Source organism: Phoenix dactylifera, chromosome 14 (assembly GCF_009389715.1).
Source record: "Phoenix dactylifera cultivar Barhee BC4 chromosome 14, palm_55x_up_171113_PBpolish2nd_filt_p, whole genome shotgun sequence".
NCBI classification, from domain to species: Eukaryota; Viridiplantae; Streptophyta; class Magnoliopsida; order Arecales; family Arecaceae; genus Phoenix; species Phoenix dactylifera.
The window spans coordinates 11,443,850-11,464,606 of record NC_052405.1 but is presented as its reverse complement, the minus strand read 5'-3'; the positions used below and the strand labels follow the sequence as shown (position 1 = coordinate 11,464,606).

The 20,757-nt window shown below is 37.5% G+C and overlaps 2 protein-coding genes across 2 annotated transcripts; one reads left to right on the top strand and one right to left on the bottom strand.

The window, feature by feature from the left end:
- Positions 1-4,149: 4,149 nt before the first annotated feature.
- LOC103714722 (probable membrane-associated 30 kDa protein, chloroplastic) lies at positions 4,150-17,657 on the bottom strand. Its single transcript, XM_008802096.3, has 11 exons — positions 17,405-17,657; positions 16,258-16,376; positions 16,035-16,145; positions 11,173-11,237; positions 11,000-11,081; positions 9,231-9,305; positions 7,659-7,729; positions 7,487-7,569; positions 6,594-6,658; positions 6,429-6,503; positions 4,150-4,490 (listed from the first exon to the last, which is right to left on the bottom strand). The coding sequence occupies exons 1-11, from the start codon at positions 17,526-17,528 to the stop codon at positions 4,374-4,376; spliced, it is 987 nt and encodes a 328-aa protein (XP_008800318.1). The 5' UTR covers positions 17,529-17,657; the 3' UTR covers positions 4,150-4,373.
- Positions 17,658-17,798: 141 nt separating this feature from the next.
- On the top strand, positions 17,799-18,592 carry LOC103715978 (protein TIC 20-II, chloroplastic). The gene has a single exon (XM_008803792.4). It carries the CDS (start codon positions 17,819-17,821, stop codon positions 18,452-18,454), a length of 636 nt encoding a protein of 211 aa, XP_008802014.1. The 5' UTR covers positions 17,799-17,818; the 3' UTR covers positions 18,455-18,592.
- The last annotated feature ends 2,165 nt before the right edge of the window (positions 18,593-20,757 follow it).

Sequence of the window (20,757 nt, the reverse complement as noted above, 5' to 3'; positions counted from 1 at the left end):
TTTTTGGTGGATACTTATTTTGTAATACCCTCATGTGCATGTATGTATGTTATAATTTGTAATTTGTAAACTTAAGAATGATAAATTAATTGGATGGAATAAAAATATTTTTGGATGAAAATTCAAGTTTAAGTTGGCTCTTTTTAGTTTTATTTATTTTTTTAATAATTTTATATTTAACTGTTGATTATTATATTTTAACTATGTAAAAATAGCTAGATGCTTGACTCGAATGGCAAACCTGCCCTATCAGGTATAAATTCTTTCCATGGACCGACCTGATTAGATAATGGGTTGGACCAGGTTCAAAATCATGACCAAAATAAGAAATCAAGTCGCATCAGGGTTAAGCATACCTTGCTCCCATGCAACCCATTTGCATCCTTAGAGTATGATGCAGTATAGATGGAAACTATACTAACATTATTGCACTTATATATGTATACACATAGCATCTACATATACATTAATATATATATATATATATATATATATATATATATATATATATATATATATATATATATATATATATATATATATATATATACATGTTTTGATCGTTGATCCATGAGGTTAGCTAAGCAAAAGATAATATCGTCTATTGTCAAAAATACAACAAAAAATCATGAATACTGAGCACATTTACACTATTGTTTATAAGTAATCCATTGATCCCGACAACTTAAACTGATAGAAAAAAAAAGGTCAATTGTATATATCAGGCTTCACATCCCTCTTATAATCAGTCAAAATCATGCACATAGAAAACAATAATGACTTCAATAACCGGGATAATTAAATAAACAATGTATATCAACCCTGATGGCTCCCATCTTACATATGCACATGAAGAGATAATAATGATATCAGCAAGCATTATAATTAAATAAACCATACATATCAACCATGATTCTGATTTAGAAATAACTAAATAAATAATTAGCATGGAAGGTATCGGAAATCTGAACCTCCAGCAGACACGGCTTTAAGACGACGTTGAATTTACCCAAAAGCATAAATAGTTAAAAATAGGGTTAACAATGTCTAGAGAAATCTTTTCTGATATAAAATTATATAATTCAAATTATTTGGAGTGAAGCCCCCTGCCCATAGGGACAAAAAGTTAATAGAAAAAGGTGATAATTAGCATAATATATAGAACGAGTAGATCTTGATCAGATCAAGAACAAGCGATGCTGAAATAGAAAAAAACCACATCTAGCTTTTACATGGAGCCATCTCTCCTCCTCCTCCTCTCTTTGAAATACTTCAAAGTATTAACTGCTATACAAGAAGCTGGCCGGCCCTCTACGTAGTCTCCGCCGCTGGCCGGACTAGTGACCGGGGCCTTTGGGGCTTGGCCCGGCGGCCAACTTCGCCATCCAGCACGCCATCGTCGACTTCGCCTTCTCGTAGACGTTCGGATACACCAAATAGCTCATGCCATCGAAGAACTCAGCCACTTGGCCCCTCCTCCTACCCTCCGGCACTTGCCTCGTGGCAGCGACTCCATTGGAGCTCATGGCAATGGTGGAGACGATAATAAGAATGATGAGCAAGAGAGTTCCTGCCCTCACGGTGAAGAAGCTCATTTGTTACTTGGACGGGGTTGGTGAACTTGGTGGTGCTGAGCTTTGGGACTCGGAAGGAACTTGGACTGGTGGTGGGATGCCTTCAAATGAGGTTATATTTATAAGGGTCTCTTGGCGTGTTTTAGTTGGTCCTGCGTGCATGTGTTCGAAGGGTTCCGTGTTGACTAAGAGTTGGTGGAATTCGTCGTGCCGGTGGAAAAGGAGATGGCTCGTCTTTTGATGCATGGGAGTTAGCACGATAATTAAGGACTAGTTTGGTTTTTATATAAGCTATGGTGAAATAATATTTTGATGGCAATGCATGTGAGTGATGGTCCTGCATGCTTTGTCCTAAGTGGAATGCTATTTTTCTTGGACATAGCTTAATTGGCATTGGTTGTTGTGACCAAAGAATTAATGTCCAATTTCTACTAACGTAAACACCATGCAAACAGTCTCAAGATTTCGTTAGCATACTTGTCGTTTGGATGGAAGCATTGGCGCGGATCTTGAGGTCTTAGTTCACAGATCTCAGAGCCATTCTATGAAAAGAATAGAAAAATCTCATAATCATTTGCATCGGATCCAACTGGATTCAAGCAAACTGCTAATACTACTCAAAACTGCAGTTAGTTTGTGGATCAAATTCGATGGCACGTTATGAATTACATATTTGTCTCAAAATTCTTGCATGGATCTCCATTGTGGGGTTTGTACAGTAAATAGGTGGTATTTAGAGGACAGCATGCGAAAATCTATTTTGATGATAGATCAATGTCATGGGCATTACAGGAAAAGTTTGCTTTATTTATTTTTTTGTAATAATGTATTTTATTTCTTCAGAAATCTTATAGCTTGGATTTTATTATCCCAATTCCCAACCCTTAAATGATGCAATTAGAACCCTCAAATGCACATAAACACATTTACAAATTAGAACTGGCTGTTTATCCTTGGTTTTCGATGATGCTTATAAACGTCATTTTAGTTTAACTTCTAATGACACTAGCGCGGTGACTAAATTGCTGACGCTTTTTTCTAACTCGACACATCACAGACCGAAAAAACTATTTTTTTCTATAGTACTATATAGGTCGATATATTTACTGTAATCATGGCGAGCAGGGACATAATGATGTATTAAAGTGGAAATGGTGGGGGAAAAAAATAAAAGCAGATAATTTTCATAAAAATAAACTCTTCTGGTAAAATTCCCTTGGTGCAACCCAAATTAAATTGCAACAGTGAAGACTGTTTCAGATCAAGGAATCAGAAAGGATATACTTAGTCTATTCCAAGCTCAAAAGCTGACACTTTAAAATGACCGTGGCCCTCGTAGGTCTTTGGACCGTGTGAGACTGGACTAAATTTTGGGGTGACTACAATGCCTTTCTGAAGTCATGGTTGTCCACACTAGGGTTTTTTCTCTGCAACATATCGAATCTATTAGTCTAAAGGCTCGGATTCCGGGATTAGCTTTGCGACAAGGATAAGCAAGCTCCAAGGTCACAAACCAACACTTTTCATGCCGTGATAAAAGGTTGCTGATTGCTTATACGTGCTCATAATTGAACCAAAAACAAAGTTCACCAGCTTGTTTAAATTTTAAGTTATTTTAGTAACCTATAGAACGAAAAGGATACCATGAGATCAAAGTTAACGCATGTTTAGAAATTTAAGCAAGGGCTAAAGAAAAACAATGCAAAACTGAAATGCTGAGAAGGTTGGTGTGATCAATGGCATGTCTCAAGGGGAGTCCATTAGATGGAAAGCTAGATCACTTATGCTCCGAAGTGTCATTAGAGACATGCAATACTTCAAGAAATTGGATGGAAATGAGTTCCATTTAAAGAGAAGTTAAGATGCAATACAAACATGGTTGCAGTGAGATAGTCAGATCATTTTCAGCTAGCATGGACACATGATCTTTGACCTGCCGACCAGCCAATTAGTTGATATGATTCGTGGCAGATGACCATGCAGTCTTACCAGTTCTCACTGGCACAGCAAATGCTTGTTTTGGAATGAGGTTGTATCTGACTGCTGCTGTCCTCCTGCTCATCCGGACCCAATTTGTGTCTCAGGTTTATACATAGGAAAGGTTTGCGTAGGTGAAAAGCTTAGCAACTCACGAGTTGCTTGAGCTTGACTCGAATTTATACTTGACTCGGATCTAAGCTCAACTCGACTATTACCGAACTCGAGTCGAACCCAAGTAGCCCGAACAATTTTTCGAACCCAAATCGAGTAGCAAAATACTTACTTTGAAAGCCTGAGTAGATATATTTTTGATAATATTATATTTTACTTAAAATATATATTATTAATTTAATATTTTAAAATATAATATATAGGCTACTTTTTGTTTGTATGTTTTGTTTCAATCATATTTTTAATTATGACCGAGGCTTAAATTCAAATTCGAACTCGAGCTAAAGTATGGCTTGATTGATATTCGTCGTCGAGTCGGTCTTCAATATTGTATTTTTTTAATTGATTTGAGTTCGAATTTTAATATAAAAGTTTGATCGATCTCAAGTCGAATTTTGAGCCTGGATATTTTTGAATGATGGAATACGGAATATCAAGCATAGAAGAATATATATAAATAGGTTCTATGTACAGTCATTTAGCTATGGGCATAGAAAACCAAGTTATCCACAATTTTGGCAACCAACAGATATTGCGATCTTTCACTTCTCAACTTCAATGGAGCAACAACAGGTTCCTTGATGATGAGTTTGATTAATTAAAGAGCACTAAAGCTAAGCTTCCCAGACACAGAAAAAAAAGATAACATTAGTACTCCTTGGCCTGTCTTCTTAACTCATTAAGTTCCTTCTCAATTTCCATGTCTTTGAAAGGCAATCCCGTGCTTGAGCTGCTAACAGTTCTACCAGAAGGGAGCTCCCCTTTCTACAAACAAAAAATTAAAATACATATTAAGGAAGAAAGCAGCTTTGCATGACTCATGGTTTGAGAACACCAAACTGAAACACTTGCAAGGGAAAAATGTTACATGTGTCATATAATGTCAAATGGGAAAAAAAAAGTTTTGATATATACCAAAAAGGTGGGAACCCGCTGAATCATGTAAACAGATGGTAGTAATGCCACTCACTTGGTTATGAAGAAAAGCTCCAAGATTAAAAAGGGAATACAACAGTGCACCAGAAATAATGAAAATAAATAATTGCAGCTTTTTAATTTGACGGAACAAAAGTAGCACATGATTTAGTTGGTGTCTATTAAATCATCAACTGCTCACTGCTCAGGGTCACAGGCATACTCACAATAAAATGGCAAAAAATCTCAATGCCAGATGCAATTTGGGAAACACAATGATGATAAAATTAAAAAATATTTGTTTGTGACTGCCTTACAAGCTGGAGGTTATTAGATGGTCTTGTACACATAGGCAAAAACAAATGGTGAAATACAGGAATTCCTTATTTTTCTAAAATCCACTTTTTCATATTGTGGATGCACGGGAGCATGACAAGTTTAACATGAATAATTGTAGAAATTAATCCCAACTTACTCATGTCAGAATTTAGATTATGAAATTACGATGCAGTTAGATATCACTTTCGCTTTTCTAATCGAAAATAGAAAAATAGAAATTTTGTTCCTATTTTACTTCTAAATTTTTAAAAATATAAATATATTTGATATAATCAATTACTTTAAAAACATAAATTTGATGACGATGGTTGAGGTGTTCGAAGTGGTGGCGGCAGCAACAACAATCCCAATGATTTGGTGGCGACAGCTACAACAGTGGTGGGGGAACCAACAATATAGTGGGAGTGGCAATGATCGTGGTGGTGTTGCAACAGCAGCTTTGATAACAACATCAATGTGGCAAAAGTAGTGGAGGTGGCGGTGGCAGCGTTTGTAGCAGTGTCGACGGTAGCGTCAGTGACAGTGGTGGAGATGATAGTGGCGGCAGTGGCAAGGGTGTTAGCGGAAAAGATGAGGGTGGTAACAATGATGGTGGAGGTGAAGATGGTAGTGGCGGCAATGGTGGCGGTGATGGCTGCGATGGTGGAGATGGTTTTGATGGTGGCAGTAAAAGATATAAGTTTCTTGTTTTTCAAAATAGTGAAAGTTATATTTTTCGACTTTCATTTTTCTAGAAATAATAAAAATATTTTCTAAAAATTGAAAATAAAAATAATAGTGCCAAACATGTTTTTGCCTTGATTCCTATGATTTTGTTTTTAAAAGCAAAAAATAAGAAATACAAACGATCCAAAGAAGCCCTAAGCGTGTAATAGTTACAGCAAGGCATTCAAGATGTATACTATATATAAACAATGTCAGTTTTGAAATCAAGCAATCTTCCCTCTTGATTCCATCTATCAATTTTTATACCCATAATACCCCTTCTATTTATCTTAAAAATACATTAAATAACTCATTAGCTTTGGCATAATTAACTACCACATACGCTCTTTCCACTTTCCGGATCAGATTGAACCTGTTACATAAAACTTCCAAACTAACTGGATTCGATTTATTTCCTTAATTCCTTCAACTCTTAAATCAATCGGATTCTTGAATTGTCTCCTAAACTGGTTGGACTCAATCACTTGCTCTTTCTTATCTCTTACCTTAAACATGTATTGCGCGTGCACAATTACTAGCATGCTATAAATAATATTAACAATTGCTCACAATTTGCAAGGGATATTTAAAAAGAAAATCTAGCAACAAGACTAACACTGTAATAGAAAGAGTGCAACCTTGCAATCTAGTAGTTTTTTGAGACCAAGAACAGTATGTTTTACTTACAAAAAAATCTTTAAAAAATACTTCAGCATAACATGATCCAAGATAAGGAAAATTTACCGGTGAGCTCCCTGATAGTTCCCTTTTTAAGTTTGCAAGATCATCATCCACTGACGAGTTCTCAAGCAATGCAAACTACAAACAAGAAAAGGGTGTGTTAGAGATATAAATAACTTTGAGCTGGCTTAACCAAGACTTGTACCCAGGGAAAAGAAAAAAAACTACCTTTCCTTCTAGATCATCACTGGTTAATTGGCCAACAGCCTCTGCTTGGGACTCCATAGCCATAACTGTCAAAAGTAAAGGTCAGATAATTTTCTCCAAGCACACTCCAAACCTCCCTACACTGATCATATATGAGGAAGCTCCAGGCCCTCCCTGAACGCCGCTACTTAAAAGACATGCCTTGAGATCCTAGATTATCCCTCTGTACCCCTTCCACTTTTCAATAACCCAAGGAAATTTGGCAGTCTCAATTTTAGCAATACAGCAAACATAACACCTCGAATGGGAAGGGGAGATCTGGAGGAACACTCAAGCCAGTATAAATAACCAACCTTCTAGCATATAGGATTATATTCCTGAGAACATGGGTGTGGCCTTTACCTTAACTCAAGCTACATGACCTTATTATGACAATCAGTGGTACAAATTCTTAACTTTTGATGGAAAAATATATCAGTATCAACCAAAATATAGGCTGCTTTCCCCAGGCATATTTATTAATCAGAAAAAGTATGAAAGGCACTGTCGATGAGGCCAAATAACCATGCAAAGAAAGAACATGGAGTACTTTCAGCTTTTAAAAAGCCTAATCTCTTACCTTGATGGTATGAAACTCAGAAACCTCGATTTGACAGGTAAGGTGGGTTTCAACCCCCATATCAGATTTGCATGGTTTTTGTCAACCTAATGAGCCATGGTAAACATAGTTTACCTTCCACTCAGGTTCAAACATCCACTATGATTGCAAATCTGCAAGATTCTTGCTTAATGTATCGACTAATTGATTAGATTCAGCTGTAGCTGGAGTTTTGACTTTAAAAATCATTTTCCCGCAGATGAAGAGTGTTAAATAATTTACCATAAGAATTCTACTAAAAGATCAAAGAGCTTACCTTTGTCCTCCATCTTTTCAAATGCTGAAAGAGCACTACTTGTATTGACATTTCCTAACATTTCACTCACTTTTGTTGCAGTCCTAAGGCAAAAGATGAATTTTTAAGTATCATACCAAATTAGAAATAAATAAATTAAATACTACCAACACGACCAGAATAGAGAACAGACTTTGCTGACTGTGCACGAGCCTTCAAAGTATCTTTCTTTGACCTGGCCTCCTGCATCTTGCTCTCTAAAAGCTACACAAAACAGTATCAGAGTAATTAAAATCAGATAATCATCAATATAATGCATGGCCCAAAACCAGATATTAGAGATACAGAACTGAAAACAGTAATCAAAACAATTGAATTTTCATGAAACAAATTTCTTGTAGTCCTCGTCAAAAATTTATATGACACATTGCAGGTGACAACTTATACAATTCAAGCATTTAAAATTCTCTAATATCAAAAATACTAATAACTACAGCCCTAGACAACCTTCTTGGGCTTATAGATGAAGACCTAGCATAATATTGGCACACAGCACACATGCATGTAATGATCTTGAAATTGCTACATCTTTTTGCCATCTGTGTTGATCTTCCAAGAAGAAGAAGAAGAAAAAGCAATCTGTGCTGGACTTCATTATCATGGATAACTAATTGTTGACACATGGCGGCTGCACCAATGGATGACACTTGGCGGCCTGGGAGAGCACTGGACTATCCTTTAATGTATTGTATAGATGGTGGGATATCTGAAATAAGTGGTATCAAAATTCATATTCTAAAGTTAACCAGGAGATAAACTAGAAACTTTGTGCACCTAATAAGAGGATATTAACCAGGAGATAAACTAGAAGACAATGTAATCAGAAAGGGTAGAGACAGTTCGATTAGTTAAGTTTAATTGATGCATACCACCAATATAACCCCATCACAAAGTTTCCTCAAATTCCCCCACACAGATTTAGCTCTAGGAAGCAATAACTATAGTTCTTAGCCAAATCATCTCATACATGCAGACCTTAAATACTCATCAGAATGTCAAATATAGGAATATTTATCCTTGTTTTACTCTTTCCCCTCATGGAAACATTCAAGATTAGCTGCTTCCATTAAATAAACTATAGCATTCAAGTTTCTGAATAGACCACTCAACCATAAATTGTAAAAATGATGCAAAAATAAGAGTAAAAGAGGCAATCTTTTTGTAGTGTTCCATTAGATTGCACATTCACCACATGTCAATAGGAGTATGATGCAACTGGTTCAAGGGCATCCTAATCACATGGGGAGAGAGAGAGAGAGAGAGAGAGAGAGAGGGGGGGGGGTGGCTGCGGGGGGTGGAGATTCTCTCTGATGTTGCCTTTGATCCCCAGTGGTACAGATTTGCAAATAAAGTAAGGTGGAGCATGTCCGAATGTTTCAATGAGATATATCCTTCAGCTTAGCAGTGGATAATGCCATAGGAAAACTGAGGCCTACCAAAAAGGATAACGGGGAACTGAAAAGGCTATGCATGAAATACATAACTCCTGCTAAATAAGAAGGTTACAGAAAATACTCTAGGTCATACTTGTTAAAGATTAAATTTAATCCATCTAAGATTCCAAATATTAAATTCAACAACATCATATGAAAGCAAGGATAAATAAGTTTCAGGGCCAGGGTGGCGGCAGGGGGTGGAAGGCTGGTGGAGAGGTGGCAACACAGGTTTACGAGTAACAGAATTATGTAATGGATACCGTACTCACCCGAGTATTGGATACAAGATTGTCAACCACACTCTTCTGTTGATCAAGCTGAGCTTTTAAAGAGCTTGCATTATCCTGAAAAGAATGAATAAAAACAATCAGACCCTCAAACTGCCACACATGAATATCAGAAAACCATTTATAGAATAACTAACTTTGTGCATTATTATATTACTCCATTAAAATAAAACATAAGCACATGCATATACATATTCTATCGTATACAAACCTTCCTCGGCATACTTGAAGATCAAAGTCTCTAAAATCAATGCCATCAGATGGATGTTAGTTTAAAAAGAGTTGTGTATACCTTAACCCCTACTCATAACATACTTTTCTACAAAACAATATGTCAGTGTTCCTTTTTATAGTTAAACCAATTGAGGCTTGCAGCCTACCTTTATACATGCACAGTGGAGTCAAACACATGCAAACATGCAAACATATTCATACATGTGCTTGTACATACGCTGGCATGTAAGAAAATGATGTATTCCCCAAGTCAAAGATGGAGAAGATACGAGCTACTGTTCTTGGCCCTTGTGTTAGCAATCTAATACAATCGACCAAAAACACAAATTGACAATCTACCATAATGAGGAAATCCAACAACTGTACAGCAGATTGAGCCGTGGATAACGAGAAAGAGGGAAAGCTGAGATTTTTTAGCAACGCAACAAGTAAGATACTTTACAAAAATTACATGATTAAAGGAGAAGCATTAGAATGCTGCCATATATCAGTGATTTAAACGTGAGTGCTACTTCATAGTTCATACATTCCTACTCTTCAAAATCTCATTATGGGGTTAGTCATTAAGCCACTTAGGGGTGCCAATGAGAAGGGTCGGGCCCAGGCTGATTTGACCTATTCTTGAAATCTTAGGCATAAGCCGGGCTGGCCCAAAATAAGCCCGGCCCCCCGGCCTGAGGTTCTTGATTAAATATGCCTAAGTCTTGAACCTGGACTCGAAATTTTTCAGGGCAGACCTTTCGGCTACTAAGTTGAGCATGGCCATTGACAACCATAGAGCCACTGTAGGCATATAGCAATACATCTCCCAAAAGGGGATAAGTTGCACTTCATAAATTTCAAAAAACTTAAAACTTGACATATCTTAAGATTCAACACAAGAATTCTCACAGGCACCCTCTTATTTCATCCTAAACCACTTGCCTTTGCAGCAGTCGTTGCAGAAGCACCATGCCTAGCCAGTTCTAAAAGAAAATAATCAATAATTCAAATATAAATATATAGAAGTGATCAAAATGATTTAACAAAATTAATATATTATAGTAATAATCAACTTATAAGCTTATCTTTTCCACAGGGATCTCGACATGCTTGAGGAAAAATGTGACTATTTGGGAGACAACTGTCTGACCTAGGACTGGAACCAGGTAGACCAGTTTCAATCAGAACAGCAAGGTACCACGTTAAACACTTCTGTTACTCTCTTTTTATTAGCATAACATGATTTTTAATAGTGGTGATGAAACAATTTAAAAGCCAAACCCATAATCAGACTATAATATTTCCATAATTGGCGAGAAAGCATGATTTCACTTTTATAAATCCAAAAAATTTCTTCATTGTGATGAAAAAATTTTTGAAGCTTGCATCTTACTGCTATCATGATAGTCTAGAAAACAAAACATATGACCAATTCCGTGAGACATGTTTGTAAGTTTTAATCATAACAATGCTAGTAAATGAAAAGTGGTGCACATCAAAATTATAACTGACCAGAATTTCTAGGAGATACCTACAGCATAAGATTTACGCCTCTTGAGAGCCTCACGGGCAAGATCCTCATCTCCTTTCGCAAGAGCAAGCTGTGCCCGACGATACCTGCAACCAGAACAAGACTTCCAGGTTTTTGGCATGCAACATATTTGGTTACTGGTATAGTAGTAGAACTCCACTTCAAAGGTAAGATTACCAATCATCAGATTGTTGCTGTGCAGCTTTGTATTTGTTTTCCAGCCTTCTCTGAGATGCTATAACCTTGAACATTTGGAGGAAGTATGAAAAGATTTGTTTTACAAGATAGAAGAAGGGACTTAAAATGTATAAAATATATGGACCTATGTGCACATTAACACACTCAAGTACATACTAACATACAAAAATGTATTTACAAAGAAAAGAAAGAAATATTGGGGCTAGATATCAAATATTTAGTGATTTTAGTCAATCTAAATAGATCTTACATCATCCATCCTAAGTTTCTAATTGGTAAATCATACAGCTCTAGTTTGAATATGCCAATTATTCATAAGAGTCTTGGATTATTATCAATATTTTGGTGTCAGAAGATATGTTTAGTACAAAATTTTCAAATATAAGTAAATATGTGCACAAACATGTAAGTTCGTGATGACCCTTATAAAATTTTGATCATAAAACATTAAACCATCAAACCTTTTCTCATCAATTTACTTGGGCCTGAGTAATCAAAGTTGTTTACAGACTAAATCAACCGATGTTTTGTATAATCAAGACAAGGAACGACAATGATTTTCAAATATCCATGCTGGATATATCAGATACTTGAATACTTAAGAACTGTGATAGCCACTTTTAAAGATTGGAAAAGTGTTGAACTCTTCCAACAATGAATTGAGTTGAACTCTTCCAACAATGAGTTATTCTCTAATTTGATATCAGGAGTGAGTAGCTGTTATGTTTTAATATTTGTTAAGCATGTTGATATTGAAACAACTTTGCAAAATAGTATTTTGCTAATATACTTAATTGGTAGCTATGAATGAGATACTTGTATACTAAAAGATCTTAACAAATAATATCTTTTTAACATCTTCTTTTTAATATTCAAATAGATAATATTTAAAGGTACAAATATATAATTTAGTTAAATTTATATGTCATCCTATGTATCCCCATCTCTTCTTTTTCCTCTTACCAAGTCAAACACTTGGATATGTCCAAATCCAATTCTCATATCTGTAGATTCTGTACCCATCGAACACTGCTTAAAAATTATATTAATGATTGTAAAGTTCAAATGCATTTAACACACCATAATTGATCAACATGCCACAGTGCCTTCCAACATGAACCGCTGCAAAACATAGGTAGGTATATCTACTTCAACACCTTAGCCAGCCTGATTAAAGTAACATATCTCGTTACTCCTCGAAATTTTGACCAAAATAACCTCGTGCTTTTAGCCAGCAGTAAAGTATGTGAGAGCATCCCTTACATAACGAGTAAAACTTTAGAGCAATGCTTTTTCTGCATTTTCTCACCATTTTCCCAAACAGTTTATTTTGCATTTAGTGAATTTTTAAAGGACAAGAATGCCAGAATGGTTTAAGATATAAAACCTAAGAAGTAATGGAGAAATCCAGTCTCATAATGCTGTGCCAAATATCTTCTTATACTGATCTTTTACAAAGAGTGTGTAGCAAGATGTACAGACTGACCATGGAACATAGGAAGGATCATCCCATAGGACAATATTTGAGAGCCAAGATTCAAGGATGATAGGTGGCCAAACTGTTTATGTCATGATAATGAGCTAAGGTACCGCCTAGATAGCTGTTGGTGAGTACTAGAAAGCAGGCATTGGGAGAATCAACAGTGCAACTGCAAATGTGAAAAGGGGTGAAATTACAGGTCTGTAACGTCTGTTGTTTAGTAAAAACCAAAGGGAGCAGAGATACATAAAGCATGGTGCACGTAGCAATGAAAGCAATCTAATAGAAGTGGCTAAAGGCATAATCCAACCTCCAGGAAGCATTAGAGTAAAATTCGATAGGCTGTGTTTATAAGAGTTGACCTGATTGTTAAAGCAGAATAATGGCACCATGAACCAGTTAATAATGAAGTACTGTCATCATCAAGTCAGCTACAGACGAGTTACAGAGTAGCAACGACGCAAAACCAGTTAATAATGGAGAGTACTGTCATCATCAAGTCAGCTACAGATGCAAAACCAAAGCAGATTAATGGCACCATGAACCAGTTAATAATGAAGTACTGTCATCATCAAGTCAGCTACAGATGCAAAACCAAAGCCAAACTATGTCAGGAAACAGCAAACACCAAAAGCAGCAAAATAAATGGTAGTTGGTGGTCATGGAGAGTATTCCACAAGAAAGAAGCAGGCTGGAAGCAATGATTGGGTGAAACTTTATATGTATGAAGCAAACATGGATGGATTTGAAGAATCATGCACTGTAATGAGGAAAGAATTTCCAGGTAGAAGATTTGCAACATATGACATTAGAACGGATAGAAAATCTGATGATTCAGGTTAGCAGAGATAATCTGATGAGGAAATGACACGTGAAAAAAATGAAAAGGCAATGCAACCATCAAGTGATGAACCAAGATAGACTACAATATTAAGACAATCTGCAGGTTAGCAGATGCAAATTGATTGTGACTCAGCTCTGCACATGACGCAAGAATGTCCAAGTAAAGGTTAAGACTGAGAGTACAAGACATGATAAATTATAGGCTCACTGATATATGAACCAGAAAGTTCATCAAAAAAGATATATGAACCAGAAGAGATGGTCGATTCAAGAAACATGGAAAAGCTTAAGTCTAAGGAAGGCCTTTGAGATATGAAATTATACGAATGAGGCATATGAAATTATAAATTTATGTGTCAAACTAACTGGGGCTACAATGAGCCAAACCCAGCAGATCTTTGGGCTGTTTGAGCTTGACCCAGTTGTATGAAATGGGTGTTCCATCTTGGCTCAAGCACAAGCCTACCTAAGCCTTGAGCTAAGGTGAATAATGAGTGTCTAATCTTCACTAAATAGTCCCTTGAACAAGATTCTTCATCCAAATCAACCTTCTGCATAATTTTGCAGGTTGGAGGTTGTTCAGGCATGGCTTGGACATAAGCTGAGCCTTGACATGCAACTTGAGTTTGCTGATTCCTGATAAATGAGCTTTCTAAGAGTCAGAGCCATTTTATTTACAGCCCTAAACCCAACAATCACATAGATTAGCCAGGCCCAGAGAAGGTTGCAAGGAAGGAAATTCAAAATCCAGGAAAGGAGCACCCTACTAAGTCCAATGAGGCAAGATAAAGATAAGCAAAAGCAAACAAGCCATCTCTAATTAGTGGAGGGCAAAATCATCCCATGATGATCCTAAAGCACATCCTATGAATTAGAGAGGTAGTTGAAGCCCATAAGCAACCATATGCAAACAAAATTGAGAGAGGCCAGGTATCAAGACTCAGTCAACCAAAAACAATGAAAGATGACCTCAAGTTTCTCAACTAGACTAAAAAGAGGGCATGGAAGGTTAAGATCAGGCCAATAAGATTATTTGCTGCTGGTTACCTTGCAAACATACCATCTTACCCTAGAGCACGTCCTTACTTGCACCTATAAAGCCAAGTGCGGATAATTGCCCATCCCCAAAAAAGAGAAATTCCTTCCTTGCCTGCAGGAATGATTTTCTCTCTACTGCAGCCAACAAAATATCAACGCAGATTATCAACCAAATAGAGGGGAGTCCTCGCCAATGGATAAATAGCAACCAACCAAGGCTTTTTTTCTTTTTCCTGGTTATCCCACGGAGGCTACAAGAGCACCCCATGCTAGGGCATGATAGGAAAGTATATGGAAATTGCCTGAAGGGTAGAATAAAGATCCAGCAACCAAAAACACCAAAGACCAATCAACATGATTGCCAAAAAAAAGAAATGCAAAGCTCAACAAAAGGCCACTAATTGGATGGAGAGGGTCTTAAATTTTAATGAGGAGTCTCTTGGAAGATTTGAAGCAGAGTGGAAGTTCCATCATGTACAGAAACTTGTATCAAACTGGATTGGTTCAGTTATAAACCAATTCATAAGTGAGAAAATAGCAATAAAGGTCTTATTATAAAGAAAAGGAGGCCAAAATGAACGTTGGACATGCTACGTTAACTCTTTGGCTGTTTAATGGCAGGGAAATTGGGGAAGGATTTGATGATGATCTCACATGGTAGATCTTTGAAGCTTGTGAAAATTATGATCTCATGCTCTAGTCTAGTTACCCTAGTGTCATGAAACTTGAAGAGAACAAGTTGGAATGACTAATAATATGAATAGGGGATTGAACCAAATTTGTACAATCAAAAAGGATTTAAACACCTGGCTGCAAAGACCACAATGAGGGTGCATTTGGTACAGTAATTACCAAGTTCTTAACATAAATACAATATAACAGGTAATACAATTCATATTGGAATTATATTGCACATGAATGTCTCACATCTGCGTACGAAACTTCGGGCCATTATACTTTCTTTAACAGGACAGAATACATATGAGCATCACACTAGACATGCATATACCTTTTATGCATGTATAAAACTAGAGTCCAAAGGCAACTGCATGTCATTTACAAGATGTACAAGATACATATCTCAATACCTTTTTATCCTTCTATGCAGAAGTCATGTGTTAGTTAGTCTGATAATGCAATACTAGTAAGAGTGGACTCTTGGTTTCTTCAGTATTAAAAGAAGAAGAAGAAGAAGTTTTCCATCCTCAGATAGTTAGCCTCGGCTTGGCTCCACTTGGGAAGAAGTCAAGTTCTTTCCTCGCAATTTCGTGAACTAGTTCAGAGATGGCCAAAAATCTTTCAAAAAAGAGACTATAGGAATGACAATGCAGCTGTGTAGGTGAAAAAAAATTAAATTGATCTGCAACTTGGAACCAGAACGATATATCATCTCAGAGAAAGGGTATGTGCTTGTTATGGACTGCCTAAGTGCCTATGAGAGCAAAATACCATCTCTACTACCAGAAATAAACTGATGTACCTGGGCTGTGGCCTGGCGCATCTTTGTCAAGTCATCATTCATTTCCAGCACAGCTTGTTCCAAAATCTTTTCTGGATCCTCCAAGGAACTCAAGATTGAATTTGCATATGACTAGATTTTTGCAATGAAACAGGTACACTGAATTATTTCTACCAGCGACAAGAAAAGAAAAAAAGCACCTGGAATATCACATGGTGATGTGACAGGGACTTCTTAATCTTACCTTGACTACCCTAGCTAGCCGATCAAATAAATTCATCTGCGCACCAAGGGCACCGTGTTTATGACATTTTACTCTTTTGATATTGGATGTTTGTACTCCCTTGGCTTTCAATGCTCCCACTGTGAGGCATAAACATGAGGCAAGAATTCAGATACCACTAGCAAGCTATAAAATCCGAAAAATGGATGCATATGTAGCATTAACTTGAACTAACATACATAAGGTAGACTAGGGTATGTAACCCATTTGCTGAACCTAACCAGCTCGCTTCCAGGCATAGAACAACCTATTCAGTATTCGCTAAATTGATAAAAACATGTCTTAGTGAGTCAAATGTACTATAAATCAATTAGAACCAAGCTCACAAGGGATGCACAACTGAGCTGGAAAATGAAAATGAAATTTTATGCCTCATAAAAGTTGAGACATTGGGATATCCACAATCATTGATCTACTATTGATAATAAGGTAGCAAATTCCCAAAAAAGAAATGTTAATGGAACATGCCGGGTCCCTTTTTAAATTTCAAACAAAGGAATCCATGACACTAATATCTAGTCATCTTTTGATCTTCAGACCAGTCCCATCAACCTTGGGCCTCAAACAAAATCAAGTTTAGTGGTGCACAATCATTTGCAACTATTTCCAACTGGCCCTAGAAATCCCTGTCGCGCAGAATTTCATGTGCATGTGCATATGTGCACACAAGCATGCACACATACATGCTTGCGTGCACGAACACAAGAGAGAGAGAGACAGAGACTTTGTTTTGATGTACAATATATCACGGCAGTAGCACTACAGTCTCTAGTACATGAATGATATCCACTTCATTCATCAGTTGGTAACTGATTATTAATGTTAATGCAGCCTAGGAACTGTGCAGAACAGGCATACATGACTGGAGATCCGAAAGGGTAACAATAAGGTCAGCACTACGCTTTTTTGAGCAAATTCTCTAGCACTATGTTCACCATTCTTTTTTGGAGCAAATTCATGACCCCTGCTATTCTCCGAAGACTATCAAATAATTCGACACTAACCAAATACAGAAAAAGATAAGTAGTTGCTGCAGAGTCGATTGATATTTCTCACAGTCCAATAAGGTAACAGAAATTCAAAAAGAACACAAGGCAGAAGAAATTACCTCCACCATTAAGAAATGAGGTCCCGAGCAGTCGTCTAGAGACGAGAACCCTCGGCAAAGGAGAAGCCATAGAAGACGAAGGTGAAGCTAAGCTCAACCCACTGATGGAAGCCTTCATCGCCATTTTTAGCGGAAAAACAAATTCCAACTTTTAACACAAAATTGGAGAAGAGATCCCCAAAAGATGAGGCCTTTCCTCTCTATCCCCCATTCCCTTCTCGATGGTGAGTGGTGACCCATTAACCCTTCTTATCTTTGTCCCGATCCCGCCAACGAGATCCTGGAGACCATCCAATCCAAATCCACAATTTCAACGGTTATGATCGAAATATTCAAACATCAGACGGCCAATAATCACCCCCCACAGAATGCCCCCTATTTAAACCCCCTCTCTCCCAAACCCAGACAATAAAAATGGCGACTTTTTCTCTCCTCCGCTTCTCCCCTCTTTCCCCTCTCCAAACCCTACCAAAATCTCGCCCCCTCCTCCCATCTCCCACCGTCCATATCCCCCTCCGCCTCAAATCGACGGCCGCGATCCGCTCCGTCCCGAGATCGAACACCATCTCGGCGTCGTACCGACCGGCAGTCCCGGCGTCGGACCGACTCCTCGCCGCCCTGGCCTACTCCCTCCCTTTCCTCAACTCCCTCCACTACGCCCGATTCCTCTTCGCCCGCTTCCCGGTCGCCGCCGCCGCCGCTGCCCCGCTGTTCCCCCTCGTCGCCGCCTACCGCGCCCTCCCCTACGCCAGCTTCGTCGCCTTCTTCGCCCTCTACCTCGGCGTCGTCCGCAACCCGGCCTTCGACCGCTTCGTCCGGTTCAACTCCATGCAGGCCGTCGTCCTCGACGTCCTCCTCGCGCTGCCGGTGCTCGTCCAGCGGGTCGTCGGTGTGCCGTCGAGGGGCCTCGGCTTCCGCCTCCTCGAGCTCGGCTACGACGCCATCTTCATCTTCTCCGCTGCCTGCTTCTTTTACAGTCTCGCGAATTGCATCCTGGGGAGGACGCCGTATCTGCCGCTCGTCGCCGCGGCGGCCGACCGGCAGCTTTGAGATCTCCATTAGAAGCATGATTTCTTTCTCTCTCTCTCTCTCTCTCTGTGTAATCTTAGAATGAATCGATGTCGTAGCAACACAAGGTCTTCTTGGATCAGGATTTTTTGGAAGTGATTTCAGTTTAAATCTTGTGGACGTCTCCTTCTTGTGCAGGGATTAAGGGCTTTGGGACTTTGTTTGCAGAATTGAATTGATTCCACTTAGAAATATGAAAACAGCAATCCAGCGCTTGTTTCTCGAGGTTCTACCATGTTAAGGGATGAGATGGGTATAAGATGGAAACGGGGACTTGCCCCCTTCGAGTCTTAAATAAATTTAAAAAAAATAAAAATAAAAAAGATTATAGAAGTAGGCTCATTACATTTCCATCGTAGCAGTAGAGTTGTTGCAAAATGGAGAACTAATGATGATTGAAATTAAACTCATTTTTTAACAACTTGGATGTTGATGACTCTCCATTAGAGAAGGTAGAAATATTAAGCTTGACATCAAACAATTGTTATTGTATGCTCATTAACTTTTTTTTTTATTACCTAAAACCAATAACGAATGATTGCAACGATTGCAACTTATCATCACGGCTCGCCTTCCATTGTTGCCCGATCTTCCTCTCTTATCTAGGGTTTTTATGAGATCTAAGTCAACTAGAATGAGATCGTAGCTAATCTTGATAATGTCTCAAGTTCATAAAGTTGCAATAATCCAATCCAAATGATTACTTATAGCCTTTGGTTAAATATAACACATGTGATGCACTTATTATTCTTTTTAATAGAAATAAAATTTATATAGATTAATAATGAATGTTAAAAGAAGGATTCGAACATTTGACCTTGTGGTTATCGGCCACATGAGGAAAGGTGAAACACATTGGCAGAATGTGGGATTCTTTTCTAAGATAGAAGGTTGAATTCTGTCAAAAACTCTGGCTTTGGCTTTCTTAAGAGATGATCGAAATGAGTTTGACTAGAACCCATATCTTTGCTATCCTTTTTGATATAGTAAATATAGAAAAAAATAAATTAAATTGTTATCTACATAAAGTGTATAGACTATGATAAATAAAGTGTATAGACCATGAAACATTTTATTTTTCATCTAGTCCATGATTTAGCTCCTAATAGTACAATGCTTGAAATAGATAATAGAAATTCAAAATGAGGAGATTTATGCATAATAGCTAATATTTAAGTGGCCTAGATGATCCACTGCTACCAATATTTATGATTAATATATCTCACTATAATATATGAAACCTATGAATATTCGTGTCTTTGTGATGTTCGATCGTCTTGACATTTTAGAAGTACTTTTCAAGATACATGCTTTCCTTACTAAATGCACCTGTCTTAGTCATACTCTATTTTCTTTCTTAGGTGAAAGAAGAATCATGAAAAATGTCTTCAATGAAAAGGAGAGTGCAATTGTCAAGTTGCATAATATAAGTTAAATTACATAGGTGATTATGCTTATCCATGCTTTCTCTCATCTACATTTCACATGCTAAGATCTAGGAAAATGATTATATCACTTTCTATCAATGAAGAACTGCTCAAAATGTAAAAAGTTATTCATCATTAAAACTTCTATCAAAAATAGGTTGCATATCAAAAGATTTATATACGCCTAAAAATATGGTACCACTAAGTTTGACCATCTAAAACCTTCTATATTTGGCGAGCCACTAAGTTTGACATCTAAAACCTTCTATATTTGGCGAGCCACTAAGTTTAACCATCTTAAACCTTCTATATTTGGCGAGTCATCACTCTCAGTGGATTTATTGCTATCTCGAACCTTCTAAATTAATAAAATGATTATAGCACAAAAACTCAATGATGAATCAAGAACAATCTAGATTATGTTTGAAAGTGTATATAAATAGTTGTGGATGGGAGAGTCCTCATCCCAACTTGGAGTAACCGCTTTATCAATGATAAGGTCATGCTCCTCAATGGGCATGTATATACCCACCTCCAATGCATATTATCAATCATGATAGCATTTGGTCTCTTTCAAGCATGTATGATATCATCCATACCTAATGATGGAGCCTAACAAATTAACCATCGTTGATGCCCTATAGCTTTTTCCTAATCTCCCATCTATATCCAACCATGCCCTCCTAGATGGTGGAAGGACATGTAAAGGCGCTTCTCGCATGATTGGATGCACCAAACAATCATGGGAAGGGAACAAGGAGTGGACCCAAGATTCTTTGTGATGCATGGATTACACTCTAGAGTGTCGTACAACGCTCAATGGCCGCCATCAAAACATGGATGGCTGTCAACAATAAC

Excerpts from the sequence above, each read along its gene's own strand:
- LOC103715978 (XM_008803792.4), top strand. The coding sequence starts at position 17,819 with ATGGCGACTTTTTCTCTCCTCCGCTTCTCCCCTCTTTCCCCTCTCCAA.
- LOC103714722 (XM_008802096.3), bottom strand. The coding sequence starts at position 17,528 with ATGGCGATGAAGGCTTCCATCAGTGGGTTGAGCTTAGCTTCACCTTCG. Across the intron at positions 16,146-16,257 it reads GGCTAGCTAGGGTAGTCAAG|TCATATGCAAATTCAATCTT; the intron begins GTAAGATTAAGA and ends GCAAAAATCTAG. Across the intron at positions 6,659-7,486 it reads TGAAAAGATGGAGGACAAAG|TTATGGCTATGGAGTCCCAA; the intron begins GTAAGCTCTTTG and ends TACTTTTGACAG.